Source organism: Equus quagga, chromosome 1, assembly GCF_021613505.1.
Source record: "Equus quagga isolate Etosha38 chromosome 1, UCLA_HA_Equagga_1.0, whole genome shotgun sequence".
Lineage (NCBI taxonomy): Eukaryota > Metazoa > Chordata > Mammalia > Perissodactyla > Equidae > Equus > Equus quagga.
The window spans coordinates 16,871,451-16,895,656 of NC_060267.1; the positions used below are offsets into that span (position 1 = coordinate 16,871,451).

General features: G+C 42.8%; 1 protein-coding gene across 9 annotated transcripts in view; it reads right to left on the reverse strand.

Moving 5' to 3' along the window:
- Positions 1–17,092, reverse strand: part of SCN8A (sodium voltage-gated channel alpha subunit 8) — a 115,539-nt gene extending 98,447 nt beyond the window's left edge. For 7 of the 9 annotated variants that reach the window (XM_046664104.1, XM_046664077.1, XM_046664094.1 and 4 more), the window contains exon 1: positions 16,768–17,092. In XM_046664104.1, the coding sequence (XP_046520060.1) occupies positions 16,768–17,043 (276 nt within the window). In that variant the 5' untranslated portion in view covers positions 17,044–17,092. The remainder of the gene's footprint in view (positions 1–16,767) is intronic. The other 2 variants (XM_046664149.1, XM_046664129.1) reach the window with 1 other exon arrangement.
- Positions 17,093–24,206: the final 7,114 nt, after the last annotated feature.

Consider the following 24,206-nt stretch of genomic DNA (forward strand, 5'->3'; position numbering starts at 1 on the left):
GTGTGTTTCTATAGCAACTCCCTCTACGAAAATGCCAAGCCTTTGAAATAACCTCCTCATTCAACCTCACAATATTTCTGTGAAATAGGGGTGAAGGAGGGATTATTATCCTCTATGCATTTTACAAAAGCTCAGGAGAGGGACACCACTCATCAAAGGTCATGCAGCAAAGAGCAGTATATTATGCCAAGTTTAGAGCCTCTTTCCAGCTTCTGCTGTGCCAGATTGAGGCAATTTAGTGGCAATACGGCAGAGAATGAGACTGGTGTGGGGGATGGATTCTCTGGTGAGTGACAGATCTGAGCCCCAGGGGCACACTACATAAAAGCCTAAGCAACAAGGGAAGAAGCACTGGCCCATGTCCCAGCCTCGAAAAACCATCCAGCCAGGCCTCCACGGCATCACCTATCTGCCTTAGAAGAAAAGTAACGGGATTTTATAAGTAGCGTACTCTGCACCTTCCCTTTCTCTTGTCTCTTGGTCTGGTCAGGATGGAAAGACAGGTCTAGAGCCGCCCCTGAGGGCATGTCCTGTGCAGAATGAGTGGCTGCACAGAGCCTGGCACGTGGCAGGGCCTCAAAAACTGTCTGCCGCTTGCTTAATGAACAAATGCTTGTATCTCCGAGGGGAGGGAAAAGGAAAAGAGGAATAAAAAAGGAAGACATTAAGAAATTGAAATTGTTAGACCCTGGCTGAAGAAAAACTAGCAGGTAGCGAGGCTCCAGAATTAGCACACTGATGAGTCGACAAGGAGACCAATGATTCGAAGGGAAACTCGGTGGCTTTAGTGAATTAAAAAACTCTGATTTTCCAGGTATAAAGGCTTTATTAAGGATATTTTATGTGTGAAATAGAAATTCCATAATTAATCTGAGGACTGAATACTGCACATAGAATAAAAATAGTTTATCATCACCCCTTTCTAAATACACATCCTATATCTTCACTAAGTATAAAAACAGGAGATCTTTTTTTCTATTCAAAGAGAAACATGTAGTCCACACCAAGCCCCCTGAAATGAAGGTGAATCCTCTATACTTCAGGTAGCAAGTTGTATTACAAAATCCTTTATTGTTAAAGTAATTAGATTTACATATACTTAATTTATATGCAGGCTTTCATAACTGCCTCTTTTGCATAAAGCATGACCGTGTTTGGACCAACACAGGTACTCAAAGTCTAGGAATCTTCCTTTTAACACTGGTGCTTGCACTGCCTCTACGAGACAGAGAATAGCATACATCAGAGGTCAGCAAACTTCTGTAAAGGGCCAGATAGTAAACGCTGAAGGCTCTGCGGGCCACAGTCCCTGCTGCAACACCTCAGCCCCGCCACTGGAGTGCAAAGGTAACCACAGACAATATGGAAACAAATGAGTGGTCGTGTTCCAACAAGACTTTATTTATGGGCAAGGAAATGTAAATTTCATATAATTTCCACACATCACAAAATATTATTTTTCTTCTCACCTTTCCCCAATCATTTAAAAATATAAAAACTCTTCTTAACCCATGAGCCATACAAAACCAAATGGCAGAGCCGATCTGGCCTGTGGGTGACAGTTGGCTGATCCCTGTTGTATGCCAATACCAGTTCCTGACCTAGGCCAGAGGCGCTGCATAAGAATCATCTGAGTAGCTTGTTACAAAATGCAGACTCATAAGTCCCACCTCAGAAGTTTTGATTAAATAAGCTAGAGGGGAATCTGTGCTCACTAGGATTTGGAAACAACTAGATCATATCTCAGGTCATGAAAACACTTGTTAAAACACACAGGTTCTCTTCACCTGCCTCCACCTAGCTGTACAGGCTGGGTGAGCCACTGCATCTTTCTGGATCGCATTTTCCTCATCTATTAAGTGAGGGAGGGGGGCCGCCTCATGTGTGTGCCCAGGTCCCTTCCAGCTCTGACATCTATGATTCTACAATTTGGAAAGTATGCAGAAGCATCCATATAAAGTGCAACAAAGCAGCAAACCATGCTTCTCAGGAGAAAGCCTAATATTACCTCTTCTTTCACACCGCATCTTGGCAGAACCTCCTGACTTAGTTATTCTGCTCCTTCCAGTGACACTCTGGCAAGCCCAGGCTCAACAGTGCTGGACGCCACCCTGAGCCCTATGCCTCTGTGGCAGGGGCAGCACAGAGCAGCTCCACAGCAGGACTGCACCCTGGGGGCTCCTCCCTGCCCGAGCTCCCCTACTCCTCTTCCCTACTCTTGGCAGAACACTGAATATGGGAGAGAGAAGGAATAGGGATGACTGGTGATGGGCTCCCTCTTAAAAAATATATAAAAGCATTTTTAAGCCGTATGCATGGCTGATTAAATCTTGGTAATCATTGTTAAACTGATGGTGAGAATCCAGAAAAGGAGCTTCGTGCCTTATTCAACACTGCGCTCCAACAGACCCTTCAAAGCCCAGGAGGAGTGGGAAGGACAGCAAGCTTTGGATTCTTCTGAGAATACTTCTTAAGCAACGATCACTTGGTGCCCATGAAGTCCAATAATATTTTACCTAATCTGTCTTAAATTAGATCTTTGTGAAATAAATGAGTTAAAAGGGAAATTGAAATTGAATTGTGGTTTACCGCCCAAGGGGAAATATCAGTTTATAACAACAGCCACTGAATGTGTTTGAGCACAGGCCCATTAAGAGCAGTGGAACAGCTCTTAATGAGTTGTGGCATGGAGTATTAATAAACGTGTCATGTCGGCATAAAACGAGCCTTCTGAAAAGCATAGGCTTTTCATTTCTAATTAGCAATGTGGGGCTTGGAGCACACGATGGAGGAGCTTGCCACTGCTAACTCAGGGGAAGATGTGTGCTCTTTGGGGTCTATAATAAGGGGAAGGGACATTGTGCAAAGCTGGGTACAAGCACATTTACATACATACCAAACAAATCCTAGCACACTGCAAAGGCAACACAACAAACACACAGATACCACAGTGCTGTAGTGCAGACTCAGTAACATCTCCCCACACTCACCCCAAGACTGGATTACTTCTTTTAGCCATACAAAAAGTATAAATTACAATAATAAAGGGTGCATAAATATGAAAGGACTTTAGAGAGAAGAGTTCTCACTGCAGGGGTGGAGTACATTACGGAACACAAGGCTTCTTAGAGAAAGGTTTATCCTCCAGCCCCTGGTTTGCTGCAGGACACAGGGCCCAGGAGAGGGACTCTCCACTCAACCAAGTTCTCCCTCTTCTGAGAGGTCATCGTCTCAATTAGGGCAAAGGTAACCTATGGGCCTCTGATGACCTTGTGGCTATAATGAACACCCAGGGACTCAGACACTGAGCTAAGCTACAAGAGGACAGCTGGGAAACAACACCCTTTGAGTCTATCTGGCTATAACTGTTACTGACACTGATTTATCACTGTCTCCCAGAGTTTTGGACCCTAGATCTTAACTGTCTTGACCTCTGGAACTGCCTGATCCTCTCATTTTCAGCTGACTTCTCTAGCCTTACATTCTTGCCTGACTAAACCTACTATATAAAGCTTATTCCCCCAGACCCATGTACCGCTTCTGAACCAGGCAACTGGCCAGTTTGACTTCTAATAGTTGTTAGCTCTTTCCTGCCTAACTATAAATTCTTAATTCTGGTACCTTCTACCAGGGCACATCCTCTTTGCCTATTGGTTGCAGCATGTGCATGTACAGAGAAGTACTCTTCTACTCAACACTAATATAAACATAACTGATCTCAAGAACAGCTAGAGCAGTGGTGACGGCAGTAGCCGCCTGTCCACCAACCAACAGCAATTTGGTAACCGCTTCTGAGTAACTATCTACACAGCCATGACAGCAGGCAACAAATAAACGTCCTTTCAAAGTTTCCCTTTTTAATAGAGAAAAATAGAATGCTGAATCTAAACAGATTCTACTTCAGACTAGGAAGCTGTTCAGAAATAAAGGACTCAGACTGTCAAAACGATGGCATCATGTTGAAGAGTTCTAAGGCCTTTCTCAATGCTAATCTGTTCAGTGGGTCCCTCAAGTAAAATCACAATTATGGTCCCAGTGTGTCCCAGGAAAGGCGCCAGCAAAGGTGCGACTGGCCTGAATTTCCAGAGTACTTGCGTCCTGGTACCCAGCTGCCCTCAGAAATACTAAACTAGAGCAGGACATGAGGACGCGGGCAAGTTTTTTCCTTTGGGCTTGTACTTCTACTTGAACGATCTGAATATTTAGAGCCCTCATGTTCTAAGCCTCTATTCCACTACACTGAGGATCGAGCAAGAGAGGCCTCTAAATCCCGTATTTCTTTTTTTATTCCTTTGAGTTGTTGATAATTGTTCCTCTGAGTTTATTTGAAGAAATAATAACATTTAACATGCATTAAGTATTTACTATGTGGCAGGCACCCTACTAAGCTGTCTCATACAATAACTGTCTCTCTCGCAGCAACCACTCCGTGAGGTAGGTACTACTTTACAGATGATGAAATTGAGGCAGAAAGGTTAAGTAACTTGCCCAGGACCACAAAGTTATTAAGTGGTGACACTTACAACTGGACCGAGACAGTCTAACTCCAACGCCTATGCTCTTATCACACCATGATGCAATTTAAACAGCTTCAAGCCTATGTATGAAATCCAACTCCTCACTCCACAGACAAGAAGCCAAGCCAAGACCACAGAGCTGTTGAGAGTAAGAGAGCTACAAGGGTCCAGATCTCCCGGCTTCCAGTCCTGAACTCTTTTCACCAGGTCATCTGGTCCAACCCTCAGATCAATGAAGGAATCTCTGTTACTTAACACCCTTAACTCTGGTAAAAAGAAAAGCCCCTGCTTATGCCTCAGAGATCACAGCAGCTGTTTATGGTCTTCTTCCCAAGTTAAGCTGGATGAAGAGCATGCAAGCGCCACGTCTGTATGTGGCTTTACTGTCTTCCAGGTACTTCTGCATAAGCTTTCTCATTTCATTTGACCTTGTAACCTCGTGCCCTCCCACCCACATCTGGAGCAGCTGACACCCTTACTGCCCACATCCTGGTTGCAGGAGGCCATACCTGGCAGAACAACAGCACTGTGCACCTGCCTCAGCGCTGAGCCAGCATGCTCTGCTTCCCTGGGTGGGGCAGCTCTGACCCTCCCCCACGGCCGCTCCTCCCGATGAGTTTGCCTTCATCTCCTTCCCGGCTTCCCTCTGAGGGCGCGCAGGCTGCAGCTGCTCCAGGGTAGCGCAGAATGCAGTTTATTATGTAAAGCACACTAATCCCTCCATTTACTGTATTCATATTCTAGAATCTATTCTCACTCTCCTCTCTCAGCCAGCAGCAGAGCAGAGTGGTTTAGAGGCTTTGAGGCCACAAAGACTCAGGTTCAAGACCCAGCTCTGGTGCTTATTAGCTATTACGATCTTGGGCAACTTACTTAGGATGCTAAGGCTCAGTTTTCTTACTGACAAAATAGGGATTGATAGTATCTACTTTATCAGGTTATGAGGATTAAACAAAAATTAAACCAAAAGTCCTTCCTCCAGTGCCTGGCACTCAGGAAAGCACTCAATGAGCCCTCAGTAAATGTGATTATGATGCTGTTGCTGTCACACAGACTCCTGCTCTCTAGGTGCAAACATGGAGTGGCCATTAGGAGACTCTAAGGGCTAACACTCATGTTAGCTAGTATTCACACACTTGGCACAAGCCAGTAGGACACTTGTGCATGAGCTAGACCAAGAGTCCAGAGTCAGTAGGACGCACTGTACAGCCACACTGGCTCAAAATGGGCCCCAGAGGTTATTTCAGACCTGAGAACTCTGCAAGTGGGAGAAAGTAAAAAGTGCTTACTAGGCACTCACTGGGATCCAAGCTGCCTCTCTGGCTTTATCTCTGGTCTTACCAAACCTCACACGTTGCTCCAGTCACAACTAAATTCGGTGTTAAACAAGTCAACGTTTGTCACGCCTCTCTCCCTTTGCATGTACTGTTCTTTACACCTGAACTACTCTTTCTTCTCTTCTCCAACAAGTGAAATTTTTTTTTTTTTTTACCATACTTCAATGCTTTCAGGTCCAGCACAAATATCACCTCCTCTCTGAAGATGGCCCCATTCAACTCTCTCAAACAGAATTATCCTTCCTTCCTGTGTGTCCACAACACTTTGTGCTTACTTCTTTTAGGAGAGTTAACACAGTACTGTCCTTTGTGCTTACATACCAGCATCTCTCACTGGACCTGAGATCCTTAAAGGCATGGGGGGATACCTTCAAACTAATCTGACTCTCTCAGTTTAGCTAGCAGAGTACACAATATGATGCCCGTCTGGCACAAGGGAGGCAGGTCAGACACGTTTGTGGAATGTATGAATGATTCCCTAACACATGAGGAAATAATACAGCTAAAGCCAACTAACCTAAAACTATGCCCAACGCTCTGCTAGGTGTCTAACTGAAACGATATTATCACCTTTTCCACCCATAAAAAAATCATTCATTTTAGTTTGAAAAGTCTTCTAATTTTTTCTGCGTCTTAGATACCATGCTGAAGATATGGTATGAAACAAATGAACTAAAAACAAAACCACACTAACTTCATATTGAGGCAACGCAAAATGATAGAAAATCATCTAAAAATGATAGTAGTAGAAAACAAAAACAAAAAATCATTCTGCAATATACTCTAGAGAGACAGCACGGTATGGGAGGAAGACCATGATTATTAAATTCACACATCCTTGGAATTGAAACCCGGCCTCTACCACACACTAGTTGAGGGAATCTGAGCAAGTAAATTGGCATTTCTGAGCCACAATTTTTTCTTACTTATAAAAATGTGAACCATTCTACTGAGCATTCCCTAATGTTGGTGATACTCAAAGACTGCAGAAAATTGGGGAGTCAATAATGGTATCATAGCAGATAAAGAAGATAAGTGGGTTTGAGGAGAGAGAAGGAGCTCAGTTTCGAACACTGAGTTACCTGCGGGAAATCCAGATAGAGATGCCTGGCAAGGTGTTAAATATTTAAGGTGTATTCTAGGCTGGAGATAGAGATTCAAGAGTACTGAGAGAATGGATGAGATCACCCAGGGAGTATGCCAAATGAGAGACACATGGGCCAAGGACTGAACCCAGGGGAATATCAACATTTAAGGGAAAGGTGGAGGAAATAAAAGAGAAAGAAAAGGAAGAGTCCAAGACAGAAAGAGAATTAGGCCAAGGAAGTAAAGAGCTGCAAGAATCAGGGAGTAATCAATGGCACCAAATAGAGCAGTGAGGTTCAGTGAGACAAGAACTGGAAAAATGTCGGTTAGATCTGGCAATCTGTAATCACAGAGAATCTTATCTTGAGAATGTCAGTAGAAAGGTGAGGATGCAGAGTCAGGCTGCAAGGATGGAGGAGCAAGGGGGAGAAGTCTGGGTGGTGATGGTGAGTAAAGGCTACTCTTCATAAGTTACAGTGGCATGAGAAGAGAGGTTGGACTAGCTGGAGACATGAGTCAAGTGAGGGTTCATTAGGATGGGAGAGGCTTTGCGTATACTTATAGGCTGAAGAGAAGGAATCAATTGAAAGGAAAAGATTGAAAGTACAGAAAAGAGAGGGGATAACTGAGAGAGGAAAGTTCTAGAGAAGGCTGGAAGGCATAGATGGGGCACAGGCACAAGGTCAGAGAGACTGACCTTGAACATTAGATGCGACAACTCATCCTCTGAAAGTGGAGGAATCTTTTATTCAAAGTTGATTCCATAGGCCAAACTTTGTAGCCTCAACAAAGTGTCTGGAATAAGAATGCCTCTTCAAGGCTTGTTTCAAAAATTCTACTGCTGGAATCAGAGTTGGTAGAAACTGTCACATAACAGGCAATCCTAACCTTGAATCGTGTCAAACAGGATTACATGTAAAGAATTTAGAACTCATGTGACTTTGGAAACAATTAGCAAGAGAAGCATCCTTCTGTATAATGATGTTACAGTATTATTCTCCTTGACTAAGAAAGGATTTAAAATATGGTTAATACTTGTCAGAAGATGATCAATATCATTATAATCTTGAGACATCTTCCAACATTTAAATGGTCATTATTAAATAACCCATCCAACAGGTTGATTTTTATTAGAATAAAAAGACTTTATAACCACACCCTGGAGAAACCATCAGAGACTAATTCCTAACATTACCGATCAGTGGAATTTTATGGTTGAGGTGATTAACTAATAACACACATCCTAGCATTCAGGTAAAAACTGTCTCTTGGACTCTATGTGGCTCAGAACTTTGGAACTGCAACTTAGCACTTGTACAAAGACTTGAGAAGACTGGAGGCTCTCTTCTGGAGAAAACGCTGGGTTTATCTGCAGGTGCTGCTGGAGCTCACACTGATGCTGAAACACATTGGACTTCTGCCTGTATAAAAATCCAAGACTGGCAAATTCTCCCAAGAGAGTAACAATCCTGGCTTTTAAACAACTCAGAATATCTGCATTATGGGGCTTTTTAACCATAATAATTTAGTACTTGCTAGAAGCCGATTTAAGACACTGAATATTTAAGAGAACATGTAGCATTTGATTCTTCTGGATTCTCCAAGTTAGTCTCTGTGCCCAGTCAGAGCAGCACGCCCTCTTAAGTACCTGGACCATACTAGCTTCATTAATGCCCTGACTGTTACCTGTAATGATTTTATTTCTTTATTTGTTTACTGTTCGTTTCCCCAACAAAAACTTGGTTCCAAGAATGGTAGATACAGAACTTGTCTGTTTTGTTCCCAAGGGCATGGAAAAGAGCCTGAGCATACAGAAAACGCTCAATGACAATTTATCAAATTATCAAATGAATGACTGAATGCTCACCTCATTCCTTAGCCCTCCACAATCAATACAAAATCCTATCAATTTACCTCTATAATAACTCTTGACTTCATCCCTTCTGCTTACTTTCCACTTCCACACCATAGTTCAGACCCTCATTACTCCACAGAGCTGGTCTCTCTGTCCCACTTCTTTCCCTCTGGTCCACCCTATATCACTGCCACATTCAGTTCCCTCAAAGCTTTGAACACATATCCTTACTCCCATTCAAAGCCCTTCAGTAGTCTTCTATTGCTTATCAAGCAAAGGCCAAACTTCTCAGTCTAAAACTGTGAGCCCTCCACGATCTGGCTACAGCTCTCCCTTTCCAGTCTCATCTCCCGCTGCCCCTCAGTCGTTCCCCCACATTCCAGCCAAGGTAGATGACTCAGCTTTTTCTGACACTGTCCTATGCTCTTGTCTCCCAGTCTTTGCTCATATTGTTCTTTCTGCCTAGAATGTTTCAGTCTACCCCTCTTTTCTCAAATCCAAAGCCTAATTCAAATACCATTCTTACTATGAAGTAAGGCCCGTTCTGGGGCCCCCTTGTCAAAAGTGATAGCACACCATACACACCATGTTATAAGCTACTTAAGGATAAAGAATGGACTTTATTAATCTTTGTTTCCCCCCAGAGAAGCCATACCCCCAGTGCCTCACATATAGGAAGTACCCAAGAAGTATCTGTTGAATAAACGGATCATATTTTATACGAGGCAACCCAAACTGGTGCATATTCCATGTCAGCTTCTCTCAGGTCCTTTACAGTCAGCTAACACAGGGAGGGTAACAGAACTCACACAGTCAAAAAAGAAGCAGAACAGTTAATAAAGGTAGACATGACAGGACAACTTAGAATACTGAGGAAATAATATCCTTTGTATGACACACTTGATACCAATAAATCAAGACAAGAGTCAAGCACTAGGGCGAGGCTCTTACCCTAATGACCTTTGATGAAGTCTCTTCTAGTACCAAGGTTCTACAAGAGGAGACAGAAGACCGGTGGCACTTAACAACAGTTATCCAGCCCTCTGAAAATCTCTAAAACGTCAGGAAACCTATCTCCTTATCTACTTCCTTAGCCCCTAAAGGAAAGTAATTCTTTGGGAAAGGAAAAGACATATTGGTAATCAGTCTTTTTCCCCCTAGAGTTCAATTCATTTTGGTAGATGGGAAAACTTTTCTAGAAGTTTTTTAGAAACTTAGCAAGAAAATTATATGTCACTTTTCACGTTCAAACCCTTAGAAAAGTATGCAGTGTTTTCATATGCATTATCTCATAAGATGAATTCATTCATGCAACAAATACGGATTGAGCATTTGCTATAGGGCAGGCACTGCTCCAGCTGAGAAGCATACAAGAGAATGAAAAGAAACAAATAAATATATTATACGCCAGGTGTTGCTAAGTGCTATGGAGAAAAAGGAAGCAGGGTTAGAGCAACACGCTGTTTTGTTTTAGATAGGGTAGTCAAGAGATGATCTTCACAACACCCTGCAGGATAGCTGGGATATTAGCTATTAGCGTAATCTTAATTTTCTAGATTAGGGAAACTGAGACCCTGAATGGTTAAGTGACATGCCCAAGATCACCTAGGATTAGACGAGGATGGGAGCAGAAACAGATTTCCCAACTCTTGGTCTATTGTGAAGGTTATAAAAGAGGAATCTGCTTGGGAATGTTTATTTAATTCCTTTCCCTCTAGATAATGATCTTTGGAGAGAGGAAAAGAACTGCCTACATGCACATCATTAACCCACCACCCTGAGAATGGCCCACCTCCCTCTGGCTCACAAGCACTTGCCTCAACTTGATTTGGTGGATAAAATAATGGAAACACCATTTTGTTTTTTCATATTGTTGCAATGTTTTTTAACAACAAAATAAGATGAAGTTTTAAAATAGTATTTAGTTTTTATTTAAAACAGAAAGCGGCATCCAGGCTTATCGTGCAAAAGTAGGCAATGCGACACCTCATTAGCAATACTTCAGATCGCACCTAATGGACATAAACTTTCCTTTAAGAGCCTGTCTCTGCCCTGCACACCTGGTGAAAGTGTGTGGAAATAGATTCAGCAAGGATTTTCTGCCAGGAGCTCATGGGACTCGTGTGTGTGTGTGTGTGTGTCTGTGTGTGTGTGTGTGTGATTCAGAGTTCTTCACCTGAGGAAGCTGATAACATTAGTGAGGTAAGGAGAAAATTGTAAACATTGCTGGGAACCTAACGTGAGTTCAACCTAAACCCCACTTCTTACCAAAGGTAGACTGAAGATCTTAACGTATTATAGAAATACAGGAGGAGGAATGAGTTCTGGTGTAGTAGAATCAAGTTAAGCTATAAGGAAGAGGAGGCCTCAGGGCTGGGCCTGGAAGAATGAGTAGAGTGTCAAAAGATGAAGTTCCAGGACAGAGTCCATTCCAAGAGGCAGGGATGGCGACCAGAAGGCAGGGGACACTAAGGAAACGGAGTATGGTCTGCCACAGTGAAAACACGATATGTGATAGTCATCAGTGTAAAACACACTTAGAAAGATATAGATATAGGTCCAACCCTTATCTTGCATACACTGTGGATAAGGACATTGAAGCCCAGAGAATTTATGTGATTTGGCCAAGGGTAAGCAAGAGGCAAAGGCAGAATTAAAACGAAGGTTTTTATATTGCCAGTTAGCTGCTCTTTTCACTACGCCATTCCACTGGTAGGCTGGAGGTGGGTGAGCGACGATCTTCCTTTAAAAAGTAACGATGGGGGCTGGCCCCGTGGCTGAGTGGTTAAGTTTGTGAGCTCAGCTTCAGCGGCCCAGGGTTTTCCAAGTTTGGATCCTGGGTGTGGACATGGCACCACTCATCAGGCCATGCTGAGGTGGCGTCCCACATAGCAGAGCCAGAAGGACCTACAACTAGAATATACAACTATGCACTGGGGGGCTTTGGGGAGAAGAAGAAGGAAAAAAAAGAAGACTGGCAACGGATGTTAACTCAGGTGCTAACCTTTTTTTAAAATAAAGTAACAGTATGTGGAGAGGTTAAGTAAACTGCCCCCAGATTACGTGTCCAGCTGAACAGTGTCAGCAGGACTGACATTGAGCCCAGGTCTCTGGAATAGCCTATCTAGGACTGCTAGAGACTCAGGGCTCCTTCACTGGAGGAGATAAAACACTGGAGCTAACAGAAATGCCACTCTCTCCCCCAGCAGCACTGCACTTCTTAGGACCCAACCCTTGGGATGGGTTCTTAAACCACAGGGATCACCAGCGAGGTGAGTGAAAAAGCAGGGTTTTTTCTGTCTCTGGATTTGCCTGCCTAGCTTCAGAACTGAGCTAACTGAGGCTAGGATCATTCAATGAAAAATCAGAGAAGTGGGGAACCAGAAATATGTTGTAATGAACTCAGAGTTAGGAGGCATGAGTTCTAGTCCTGGCTCTACCACTAAAGGTGGTGTTGGCTTTTGACAATGTCACTGTGTTCAATTTATAAAACAACAAGGCTGATTGAGATGATGTTTAAGCCTACGATATCCTAATTTTCTATGATTCTTGGTGAACTCCAATTTGCGGGCAAAGGTAGATATGAAAAGTCGAAGATAAACTGAACTCTGGGAGATCACATATAACTTTTTCTTTTGGTGAGGAAGATTGGTCCTGAGCTAACAGCTGTTGCGATTTTCCTCTTTTTCTTTTTTTCCTCCCCAAAGCCCCAGTACATAGTTGCATATCCTAGTTGTAAGTCCTTCTAGTTCTTCTATGTGGGATGCCACCACAGCATGGCTTGATGAGCAGTGTGTAGGTCTGCACTCAGGATCTGAACTGGTGAACCCTGGGCCACCAAAGCAGAGCACATGAACCTAACCACTACGATGCCGGGCTGGCCCCCACATATAACGTTTTAATGAAACAGGAATGTGCCCTCTTTAAAGACACATCAGTCAATTCTGTAATTTGGATTGTTGTTTATAGGACTTTCTTATAAGAGGGTATACCCATTAAATAAAAAGGACACATGTATCAATGATCAGTTTTAAAAAATGGGAAAAGGAGTAGGAACCAACTCTGAAGGCCTTCTTTCAACTTAATCCACAGACTTTCCTGCTGTCCCACGTAAGACAGTTATTAGGAATGTACGCGGCCATTTAAAATTCATCAAGTCATTATCAAGCTTTGGAGAGAACTTTTTGTAGTGAAGATAGAAGGACACTTCAAGCAACAGAGAAAAAGTCCTTGATTTGATTCTCTAAAAACTGGTGGGGGGGGGGGGGGGGGGGGAATGAATTGGGAATTTACACATAAAAAAATTAAAGTTTAAAAAAAAAAAAAAGAAAAAAAAAAAAAGAAAATAAAGAGTGTTTGTTTTGATGGGAGGGGGGGGGGGGGGGGGGGGGGGAGGGAGGAATGAATTGGGAATTTACACTGATAAAACTTAAGATTCTATAATATGAAAGAAGGAAAGATAAATAACAAAATTAAGACTTCAGTAGGCTCAAGAAAATAGTAGAAAGAAAACCAAGAACAAAGGCATTCATGAGAGTTCAAGTTCCTTAAAATATCTATTTGTTTTTGCTTGTACATATAGAAAGTAAGTCTGGAAAACACTACTAACAGTGGTGTCTGTGCAGGGAGACACAGAGTGGGCAGACAAGGGTCAGGTGTAAGAGGAGACTTTTTACCAAATGCCCTTTTACTGAATACCTTTTCTACTGAACATCTTTTACTGAATTTTTAACTATGTAAATATGTTATCTATTTTAAAAATCAAATAAATTAAAAATTTAAATGTTCCTTAAATTTAATTATTTGCAGGAAACAGTTGAAAAACAAGAAATCCCAAGAAGGGAGACAGTAAAACAAAGTACCAAGAGGCAAAGAAAATGTCATAGTCCTGGGAGGTCTGAGGCAATCCAAGGACAGGATGATCCAGGCTGGTTTCAGGGACCAGCCGGGAAACTGAGGTGAAACGCGACATGGCCAACACTGCCGCGGACCTCAGCAGCTCACGGAGGCTCAAACCAGCACCAGCTGCGACAGCAGTCGCTCGAGAACGGTAGACGCCAGTTGCATGGCCTAGCATCCCCTGGAGAGTGTGAAATCCACCATGGAATAAAACCAGAACTTTACTAAAAGGGAACTAGTTTTCTTTCACCTTCTAAAATACAGAGGAAAGGAAATGAGAAACAAGTTTCTATGAGAGTCACAAAAATGATTAATCAGTCAGAAAATGAGGCCTATGAGGACAAGATAAAGATATCCACTTGTATCATTTAGCAAAGGAAAGAACTGCTATTTTGCAAGAATTATTTAAGGCAGCCCTTGAAAAACAAATGGAAGGGAATGTCCTCTTAAAGTAATTTCTCCTCTCAGGATTTTTTGATTTGTGGGTTAATTCCCAGTGTGCTTCCTTGTAGGGGAGACCTTGCTAATTTGGCCTAGTGAAAGGCCTAGTTAGTAAGAAGTATTAGTAATGCCAGTGAAGATTTCCAAGTAAACTTGAGCAAGCATATTATTTTTAATCGACTGAAAAATCTTGTCCTTAAAAGTACAATTAATACTTCTGAAGCGCTACTAATTTTCTTTCTTGTCATGGGTATTAATTTGCTTTATAATAATCATTAAGTTATGTATTTCTGTTTTATGAACTTTTCTGGATGGTAGTATATTTTACAACTTTTCAAAAGGGATTAAAAAAAATACAATTAAAGTTACTCTCTCCACAAACTATTTAGCCTTGTGGTGAGGCCAAAGGCTGCAGTCAGACTTTCTATCATGAAAAGCCAGTCCCCTAATGGAACTCCATCAACATCTGGCCCATCCAAGGAATGATACCAATTAAGGCCAGAGACCCACTCGCTCTCTTTGGGTCCTCACTCCCAAGCCAGGGCCACTGAAAGCTGAGGCATTAGGAAGGAAAGAGGCTGTCTATACGGCAGGAACCAGGGAAAACAGCATGCAAAGGAAAATTGGGCTCTGACAATGAACAGCTCTATTATTTTTCATATGTTAAGTCAGGTTTAAGAAAAGGACATTTAATTTGTATTCGAGTTGGAAAAATAAATAGTTCAAATAAAAGCAAAGAGGTTTTAGCCACCTAAAAGGCCAGAGTCTCACAGGCTTTATCTATCTGCTTATTGCTGTGAGAGTACCTTCTGAAAAGGTTATACCAATTGGCCAAACAACCCAAACCCTGTGATGTATCATTTCTTTTCACCTCTAAGATGATGGATGCATTGGTAGGAAAGAGGAGGGAAATTTATTTCAAAATTTTACAATGAATGAAGTATTTTTCTAAAAACAGCCCAAGATTCCATGTTCCCTATTCACTCACCCATAAAGCTAACACTTGCCTCCTCCCTCACCCACCGACCCCACTCGGCAAAGGCCCAGATAAAAAAGTCAGACTTTAAGGAAGGGAGGAGTGAATGGGGAAAGCATGACAGCTTATGAAAACTGCTTAACCCCAGAATCGGTATCTGAAAAAGTCCTCAGAAATTCTGTCCAACTTCTCAGCTTCTAGATGAGAAAATTTAGGCCCAAAGAGGTGAAGTGCCTTGTTAAAGGACATGAACTAGTTTTGAGAAGTTTTTTTCTTCACTGATTACTTTCTTTTCCCATAAATTATTCGTGGTAGCTTGAACAACACACATACTAAAAAAGAAAAATATAAGTAATAAACGTGGTGAATTATGGTAGAGGCAGGATTTCTTATTCCAGTCTACTGTTCTTTATATCATATCATGTTTTGCTCCCTAAATTCTCTAAATTTCCCTGTGGAAGATACAGGCTCCCGGGTCCACTGCATCCTATTGCATCTCTGTTCTGAGCTGCAACAGAAGTACACGGGGGAGGACCACTTTGTGCAGACAACATCTTAACTGCTTTTGCCATCCTAAACTAAAGATAATTCCACAACCACAGCTCAGTTAAGAGATATTGTCCTCATCTTACTTCTGTCCCATTATTAAGCCAAAGAAACTGAAATTTCTTCCAAGTTGAAAGACTGAAAGGCAATTTAGTTAAGGGCAGTTTTGTTAATAAAGGCAGTAGAGCTTTATATCTGTAAATACATCACCACACAAAGGCTCCCCCCTCATCTGGAAACACTATTGATGTCATTCTTTAAACGGCATCTGTCAAATAGGGACCCTAAAATGGTGTCTGACATCAGTCCTCGGGGTTCAAAGGCTAATCCCTCGGCTGGTGGATTAACCAGGGAGCTTCGCTTCTTCACTTGTTGCCTTGTTTCAAAAGATAATCGTGAGAAAGAAACCCAAGGTTTGGTCAAATGTTTGTTAGGGCAGCTGGGAACTCTTGGCCAAACGAAGACTGGTATTTCTTTCACCCGTGCTCCTTCCTAGCAGGGATAACAGAAATGACTCCAATGCAAGAGTCAGCGCTGGCTCAGCCCAGACCACTGTGCAGCAAGGCCAAAGCCCTGGGCTTGTCATCGCCCAGATGGGTTTACTCTATTCTACTCCTGCCCCCAACAGCTGTGATCGAGTATCACAAAGGGGCTGCAGAAGAGTAGAAATCCATCATCTCCATTATATTAACGCCAAGCTCTGCTGATGTTGCAATAGTTCCAGCACCTTTATATTTAAAGAAAGAATTCTGAATGCGTGTGTCAGAGCCAAGGCTGTACCATCTTTTCCTACGACATCTTTCTTGGACTCTATTAAATAGTCCCATTTCATTTATTTCTTCTTTTTTCTTTTAAATCTGTTTAATCTTTTTCTGATCTGGCCTGGAGCCAAAAACAGAAGTCTTATTAACAGAGTTGAGAAGTGCTGAGACCCACAAGCGACCCTGAACAGCTATTAAACTGAGAAATAATCCCCATAAACCAGAACTGAAACAAAAGGTTAACTACTTATCCAGGCTTTAGCAGAGAGACACAGTTCTTTCTCCCCATCTCCCTAAGCCTGTTGGGAAAGGGGTATCTGAAGCTGCTCCTCCTCCTCCTCCAACTCACTTTCTGCGTCAAATAGTATGGGTCAAAGTCCTCCAGGGGAACCGCGACCAGGCCTTGTGGGATGTCCCCATAGATGAAAGGCAAACTCTTCCCTGCTTCCAGGTCACTGTTTGGCTTGGGCTTGCTGTCCTCATCGTCTTCCCGGTGACTGCCATCGGCCTTGGGCGGCTTCTTGAGCTTGCTCTCGGCAATGCGCCTCTCGATGTTTGCCAGTGACTCAGGGGTGAAAGGCTTGAAACTGTCAGGGCCTGGTGGTGCGAGCAGCCGCGCTGCCATCTTCTCATCCTGCAGCAGCTTCGTTAGTTATGCTGCGTCCAGGACAGGTCAGCTCTGGAAGAAACAGCAACACAGACAGCATTAATCAATCACTGCTCTGAAAAGAGGCCAGAACGGACCATTTCACCCTAACCCTTATTCACAGCCTTGCAACACAGTTTCTTTCCTGACACGGTTATTTTTCTCTTCAGAAAATCTATGGCATGAATGGACTAGCTGATGTTCACTGCCCACTACCCCCCCCCCCCCGGGGGGGGGGGAGGAGGATCAGCCAGGGAGATCACAAGATGGGAGTCTCCCGAATTGCTACTTTTTTATTATTTATACTTAGATGCAACTCACTGTTAGGAACCACATACAACTACGACCATATATTCCATAGCCTCAAGCAACGTCTATCCTAAACTAATGAGCCGTATTTAACATTACCCAGGGGCACATGTGAGCTTTGGAACCCTTTAAGCTCAAGTCACCTTCCTTTCCTGGAACTCTACTCCCTAAAGAAATACTCTTCCTTCCAAGGACAGTACAAGGGTAAACTGTCACTTTTTTCATATTTCAGTTTCTGAAAACACTAAAGGCTTCAAAACTCTGGAGACACAAAATACAGATAAAATAGCTTCCATCTGCTTTGGCTCTTCCATTTCAGGTTATTTTTCAATTCACCAAGTTGTGTAAAATCCATCCAGTATAAAAGTCTAGAAGTACCTTCTTTGACGACCAAGCTCCTGCCAGGGACAAATGCAAAGCATTTTCCTCTGTGGAGCGGGCAGCTAACTCCCACTCAGCAATGGGGACACGCAAATGAGAGAGGAATCTTAGAGAGCTTCCTCTGATGCAACACACTGCAGCACTGCAGGGTGAACGACAGCGAGAGGCCCGCGTGCAACCCCTGAGAGGGCTCAACCAGCAAGGACGAACCAGACGAACCAGGAGTCCCTTCTAAAAAGGAAAACTGAAGTAATGCCACACCAGAGCCCGTGATTGCCAAGCATGGTATTTGAAACGCCCATTTCCACTGACGTTTATGCAGAGTCCTGGGTTATTTAAATACGCGCCTGGAAACAGGGGAATCCCTACGGTCAACAGCAAGGTGTGGGTCACTGTCACAAAAGGCCCCAAGCAGGGGAGTCTCCCCACAAAGCTTCAGGGCTTTCCCGGCAGTTCATCTGGCGTGCTTGAGGTGCTGCTTCTCCTTTAGTTTTGTGAGCTCCACAAAGACAATCCAGGAAATTTTTTTAAAAGGCTAAAGACTGTTACTTCTCTCTTACTTAGCCCTCAGGGTCCACTTCAAGGCAAGTATCCATAAAACTCGAGGCTCCTCAAGACAGCAGTAGCGGAGTTAACTCTAAATAATTTGGGAGTGAAATACCCAAGGGCTCCTTTCACAAATGCACCCACAGAGATCCCAGACTTCTCTGGCGATGGGGATTGCGAAGTGTGGCAAAGGCGGTGTGCAGTGTCTGTATGTGGGCTGGTCAGCTCATTACTCACAGCATGAGACTAATGAGGCCAGACCCCCAAGTGTGCCCCTACACAGGCCAGTTAGCTTGATGGTGTGCAAAGGAACACCGTTCCACAGACGGCGGGGTCAGGGAAACCATCGTCATGTATGAAGCCTGGAACATTAGAGTTGCGAGCGATTTTACGGATTAGAAACTTGGGGTCCTAAGAGATTGGATGACTTGCCCAAAGTCACAGGGCCAGGATAAAAACCACGACCACAGAGCTCTCACTCCCCAACTTACACTTCTTTAATTACGACAAATATCAGTTACCCAGCCTCCTCTCCTAACCCAGCTCCCACTACTCCTAACAGGAGGAGTGCGGTTCATCACGTCTCACATGCAAATGCCAATGGTGTTACTGACCGAAGACTTTATTCAGTGTTTTCCCCAACCTAGAATTCCTATGTCCTCATTCCTTTCCTCCTATCTTTCCCTAAACTGCCTCCCATAAATCCTACTCCTCCACAAAGCCTTCCCACCTGCTCCGGCCTTTAAGCGTTTTCCCCTTGCGAACTCCTACAGCTTTATCATGATCTCAGCTACTATTTATCACATTCTATGTCTCAGGAATTCTTCCAAGCACCTAGCTTGTATTAACTCATTTAATCTCCAGAACAACATATGAGGTAGATATTATCATTATCCCCATTTAACAGATGAGAAAACAGAGGCACAGACACCAACGTAGCTTGCCCAAAGTTACACAGCTAGAAAATGACAACGTCAGGATTCAAAACATCCTATTCACACTTGCTCTGGCACTTTACCATTGCTGTATTGTACCATATAAATTCCCAGAAGGTATGGGTGGTATCTTAAACTTCTGTATCCCCTTCACAGAGAACATGATTATGCCGGAAACCCATAACTAGCCCAAATGCCTGGGACTCCTTGGCTCCCACATCCACGCTCATTCTCAGTCCTGTGTCACCCCCAGTTCCTAATGAGATGACAATAGGAAGTCACTGAAGATGCTCACAAATTCATGTGAGCTGGCTGCACACACCTGGCTTCTTCACAGGGAAAGTCGTCCAAGGTTACGTCCTCTGCCTTTGCTTCCAGACCCTGTTTCCTCCCGCCTTCGCCAGGACCATGTTCCCGCACTTAGCCCTCTCCCTCAACTCCTCAATCTTTACTTCTCCTCTCCTCTCTCTCATCTTCTCCCTTTATATCCTCATCCCCCATTCTCTCTTCATTTGGCTTAAGTGATCCTGGGTCTAGTCTGTTACCCTGGGTCTACCCACAACTGCAGTCTCCTTCCCCTACCGCCCTTCTTCCCTAAGGGCTGGCCTTCTGCAATTTCTCTGCCACACTCCTTCTTTAAGGGATCTCATCTACTAGAATAATCTCTATGTGGGTGATTTTCAGATTTCTATCACCAGCCGTGATTGCTCTACTGAGCCCCACAAATGCCTGTCACCACTTCAAAATTAAAGCATTTAAACCACTCATCTTACTTCCAAAACAGATTCCTCCTCCTGGCTTCCTTAATTCTGTTACTGGGACCATCGTTTTCCAGCCATCTAGCATGGAAGCTCAGTCATCTTGCCCCATCGTCCTTTGCTGTCCTTGCCCAGTCACCAGCCTTACTAATTCTTCTTCCTTCGGTGTTTCCATTTTCAACAGCATCACGCTAATTCAGGTCCTATTGCAACAGCCTCCCACTTGCGGACCAGTCCTCAGTCCACCAGGCACTTCTCCAAAGATCCATTTCCCTAAAAATCCACTTCCATTATGTCATTTAACTCCCGCAAACCTACCAGAGTTATAGGACAGAATCCAAACTTCTGCCATCCAAGGCCTTTTACAACCTTACCCTTCTCAAACATTCGCTTCTATTGCTTCCTTGCAAGACCACATACTCTGGTGGCTGTTTTTTTGGTTTGGTTTTCTAGTTTTGCTTTTTTTTTTTTTGAAGTAGAACACAATACAATAAAGTGTACAGATCTTAAGTACACAGATTGGTTATTTTGTACATATGCATACACCTGTGTAAGCATCACTTAGATCAAGATAGAGATTTATTTCCAGCACTCCAGACAGCTCCCTTGAGCTCCCTTCTCAAGCCCCTAGCCCCACCTCCAGCAAATGCTATTCTGACATCTATCACCATAGATTAGTTTGGCCTATTCTTGAATTTCATATAAGTACAATATAAATATCCTCCTCAGGGTCTCGCTTCTTTCACTTAACATAATTTCTGTGAAATTCATCTTTGCTGTGTGTGTATCAGTAGTTAGTTCTTTTTATTGCTGTGTAGTAGTCCATGTGTGAATATAGCACAATTTATTTATCCATTCTACTTTGACAGACATTTAGGTTTTTTACAGTTTTAGGCTATTATGAATAAAAGCTGCTTGGGGCCGGCACCGTGGCCCAGTGGTTAAGTTCATGGGCTCCCCTTCTGGGGCCCAGGGTTTCGCCCGTTCGAATTTTGGGCACGGACAAGGCACCGCTCATCAAGCCATCCTGAGGTGGCATCCCACATGCCACAACTAGAAGGACCCACTACTAAAAATACACAACTATGTACCAGGGGGCTTTGGGAGAAAAAGACAAAAAAAAAAAAAAAGCTAAAAAAAAAAAGCTGCTAAGAACCTTTTGTACGTGTCTTTTGGAGGCCATTTGTGTTCATTTCTTTTCAGCACACAGGCAGAAGTAGAATGCTAGAGTTAGAAGAGGGCATATGTTTAACTTGAGTGATACTCCTTCCAGCAAAGTAAGAGGGTTCCAGTTGGTCCACATCCTCAGCAACACTTGGAAATGACAGTCTTCTTTTTTCTTTTTTTTTAAAGACTGGCACCTGAGCTAACAACTGTTGCCAATCTTTTTTTTTTTTCTGCTTTATCTCCCCAAATCCGCCCGATACACAGTTGTATATCTTAGTTGCAGGTCCTTCTAGTTGTGGCATGTGGGACGCCGCCTCAGTGTGGCCAGATGAGCAGGCCATGTCCGCGCTCAGGATCCGAACTGGCAAAACCCTGGGCCGCCAGAGCAGAGTGCACGAACTTAACCACTCGGCCACAGGGCCGGCCCCTGACACAGTCTTCTTAATTCTACCCATTCTAGTGGGGAGATGTGTGTATATATATAGACACACTCACACATATAGAGTGGTATTCATAGTTTAAAAAAAATAATTTACTGAGGCAAAATTTGTATAAAATTAACCATTTTAAAGTGAACAATTCAGAGGCAATTAGTATATTCACAATGTAGTGCAGCTACCACCTCTATCTAGTTCCAAAACATTTCCATCACTCCAAAGGAAAACCCTGTACCCACTAATCAGTTTCTCTCCACTCCCCTCCTGTCTCCCCCTCCCCCAGCTCCTAGCAACCATCAGTCTGTGTTCTGTCTCTATTGATTTATCTATTCTGGATATTCACATAAATGGAATCATACAATATGCGTAGCCTTGTGTGTCTGGCTTCTTTCAGTTAGCTAATGTTTTGAAGTTCATCCACATTGTAGCACGTATCAGTACTTCACTCCTTTCTATGGATGGATAATGTTTTGTTACATGTATGTATCACAATTTGTTCATTTATTCATCCATTGATGCACATTTCAGGTTTTCCCACTTTTTTGGCTATTGTGCATAGTGCATGCACATGTGCTTATTTTAGTCCCTGTTTTCAATTCTTTTGAGTTTACACGTAGGAGTCGAATTGCAGGGTCATACGGTAACTCTATGTTTAACTTTTGAAAAACTGCCAAACAATTTTCCACTGTGGCTGAACCATTTTGCATTCTCACCAGCAAAGTAAGCAGCGTAAGGGTTCCAATTTCCCCACATCCTAGCCAACACTTGTTATTTTCCTTTTTGTTTTTTTAATTGCAGCCATCCTGGTGGGTATGAAGTGGTGTCTCATTGTGGTTTTGATTTGCATTTCTCAAACGACAATGATGCTGCTAAGCATTTTTTCATGTGTTTGTTGGCTCACTAGAGTTTAATTTGCTTTTCTCTGATGATATTGAGCATCTTTCATATGTTTATTGGCCATTTAGACATCCTCCTTTGTGAAATGCCAATTTAAGTCTTTGTCCACCTTTTCTATTGTTATTGTTATTGACCTGTGGGAGTTCTTTGTATATTCTCCATACAAGTCATTTGTTAGATATATTTCAAATATTTTTCTCCTTTTTTCGTTCCTAATGGTGTCTTTTGATAAACAGTAGTTCTCAATTGTACTGAATCCAATCAATCTTCCTTTTCATGGTTTTTCGTTGTTGTTCTAAGAAATCTTTGACTATTCCAAGGTCATGCAGCTATTAGCCTATGTTTTCTTCTAGAAGCTTTATTGTTTTATCTTTCTTATTTAGACTTCAAGTCATTTGGAATTGATTTTTGTAGACTGTGTGAGACAGAGGCCAAGGTTCATTTTTTTCTACATGGATATTCAATTGATCCAGCGTCACTTAATAAAAAGTCAGGTCACTGTTATTTTCATTGACTCCCAAATATACTTTCATTTTCTTACTTTTAATATCCTGAAGTCTTTCTTCCCTTCTTACCTAAGTTCTATTCATCCATTAAAACCAGATTAAACTCCTCCTTCTTCTGAGGAAATTGTCTTGCAAAAATTAAAAATAAACTTTTTAGATTTAGATGGAACTTAGATACCATCTAGTCCAACTATCCTTACTTTACAGATAAGAAAACTTATCAGTAAGCTAAGTAAGAGAGGCTGAGCTGTCTAACTGCTAATCAGTGACAGATGCAGAGCTAGGCACCTGTTTCTTGGTCTCCAAGATGATGTTCTTCTCACTATTAGGCAACGCACAGCCTCTCCGGTAACACACCCCGTCCATCATACCACTCCTATGTCAGCATTCTTCTGCCTGCAGTGCTGAGAGGAGATAGCCAGCCCAGATGATGCAAGGACAAGAAAAGTGATTTTTAGCCCTGAGAGTTCCAAAAGAGACTGAACTAGACTCTAAGTTGGGAGCAATAGATGATTAGGGCTCTCTGCTCTTGGTCTTCCAGGATTAAGACCTTAAATGCCAGTTGGGGCCTGGACACACACAAGTAAAGATGAATCCAACTCAAGGGAAAAGGGGTGGAAGAGGGAAAGAAACCTAGCATTGGAGTGAGGTTCTAACAGGGATGAAGGAAGAAAGCCATCAGGAGCAGCTATTAAAGGAAACACTAAAGGCAAGGGTACACACAACAAAATGTTAGGAAGAGGATCAAATAGCAAGTACTATTAAAAACTTATCTTGGACTTGAAAAAGAACAAAATTGGAGGACTTATACTTCCTGATATCAAAGTTACTACAAAGATACAGCAACCAAAGCAGAGTGGTCCTGGCAAACAGACAGACATACAGATCAATGGAACAGAATAGGGAGTCCAGAAACAAAGCCTCACATGCATGGTCAAATGATTTTCAACATCAGTGCCAAGACCATTCAATGGAGGAAAAGACAGTCTTCTCAACAAATGGTGCTGGGAAATATGGCTATCTATATGCAAAAGAATGAAGTTACACTCTTACCTTACACAATATACAAAAATTAACTCAAAATGGATCAGAGCTAAAGCTATAAAATTCTTAGAAGATGAGGCCAGCCCCGTGGCTGAGTGGGTAAGTTCACGCGCTCCGCTTCAGCGGCCCAGGGTTTTGCTGGTTCGGATCATGGGCACGGAC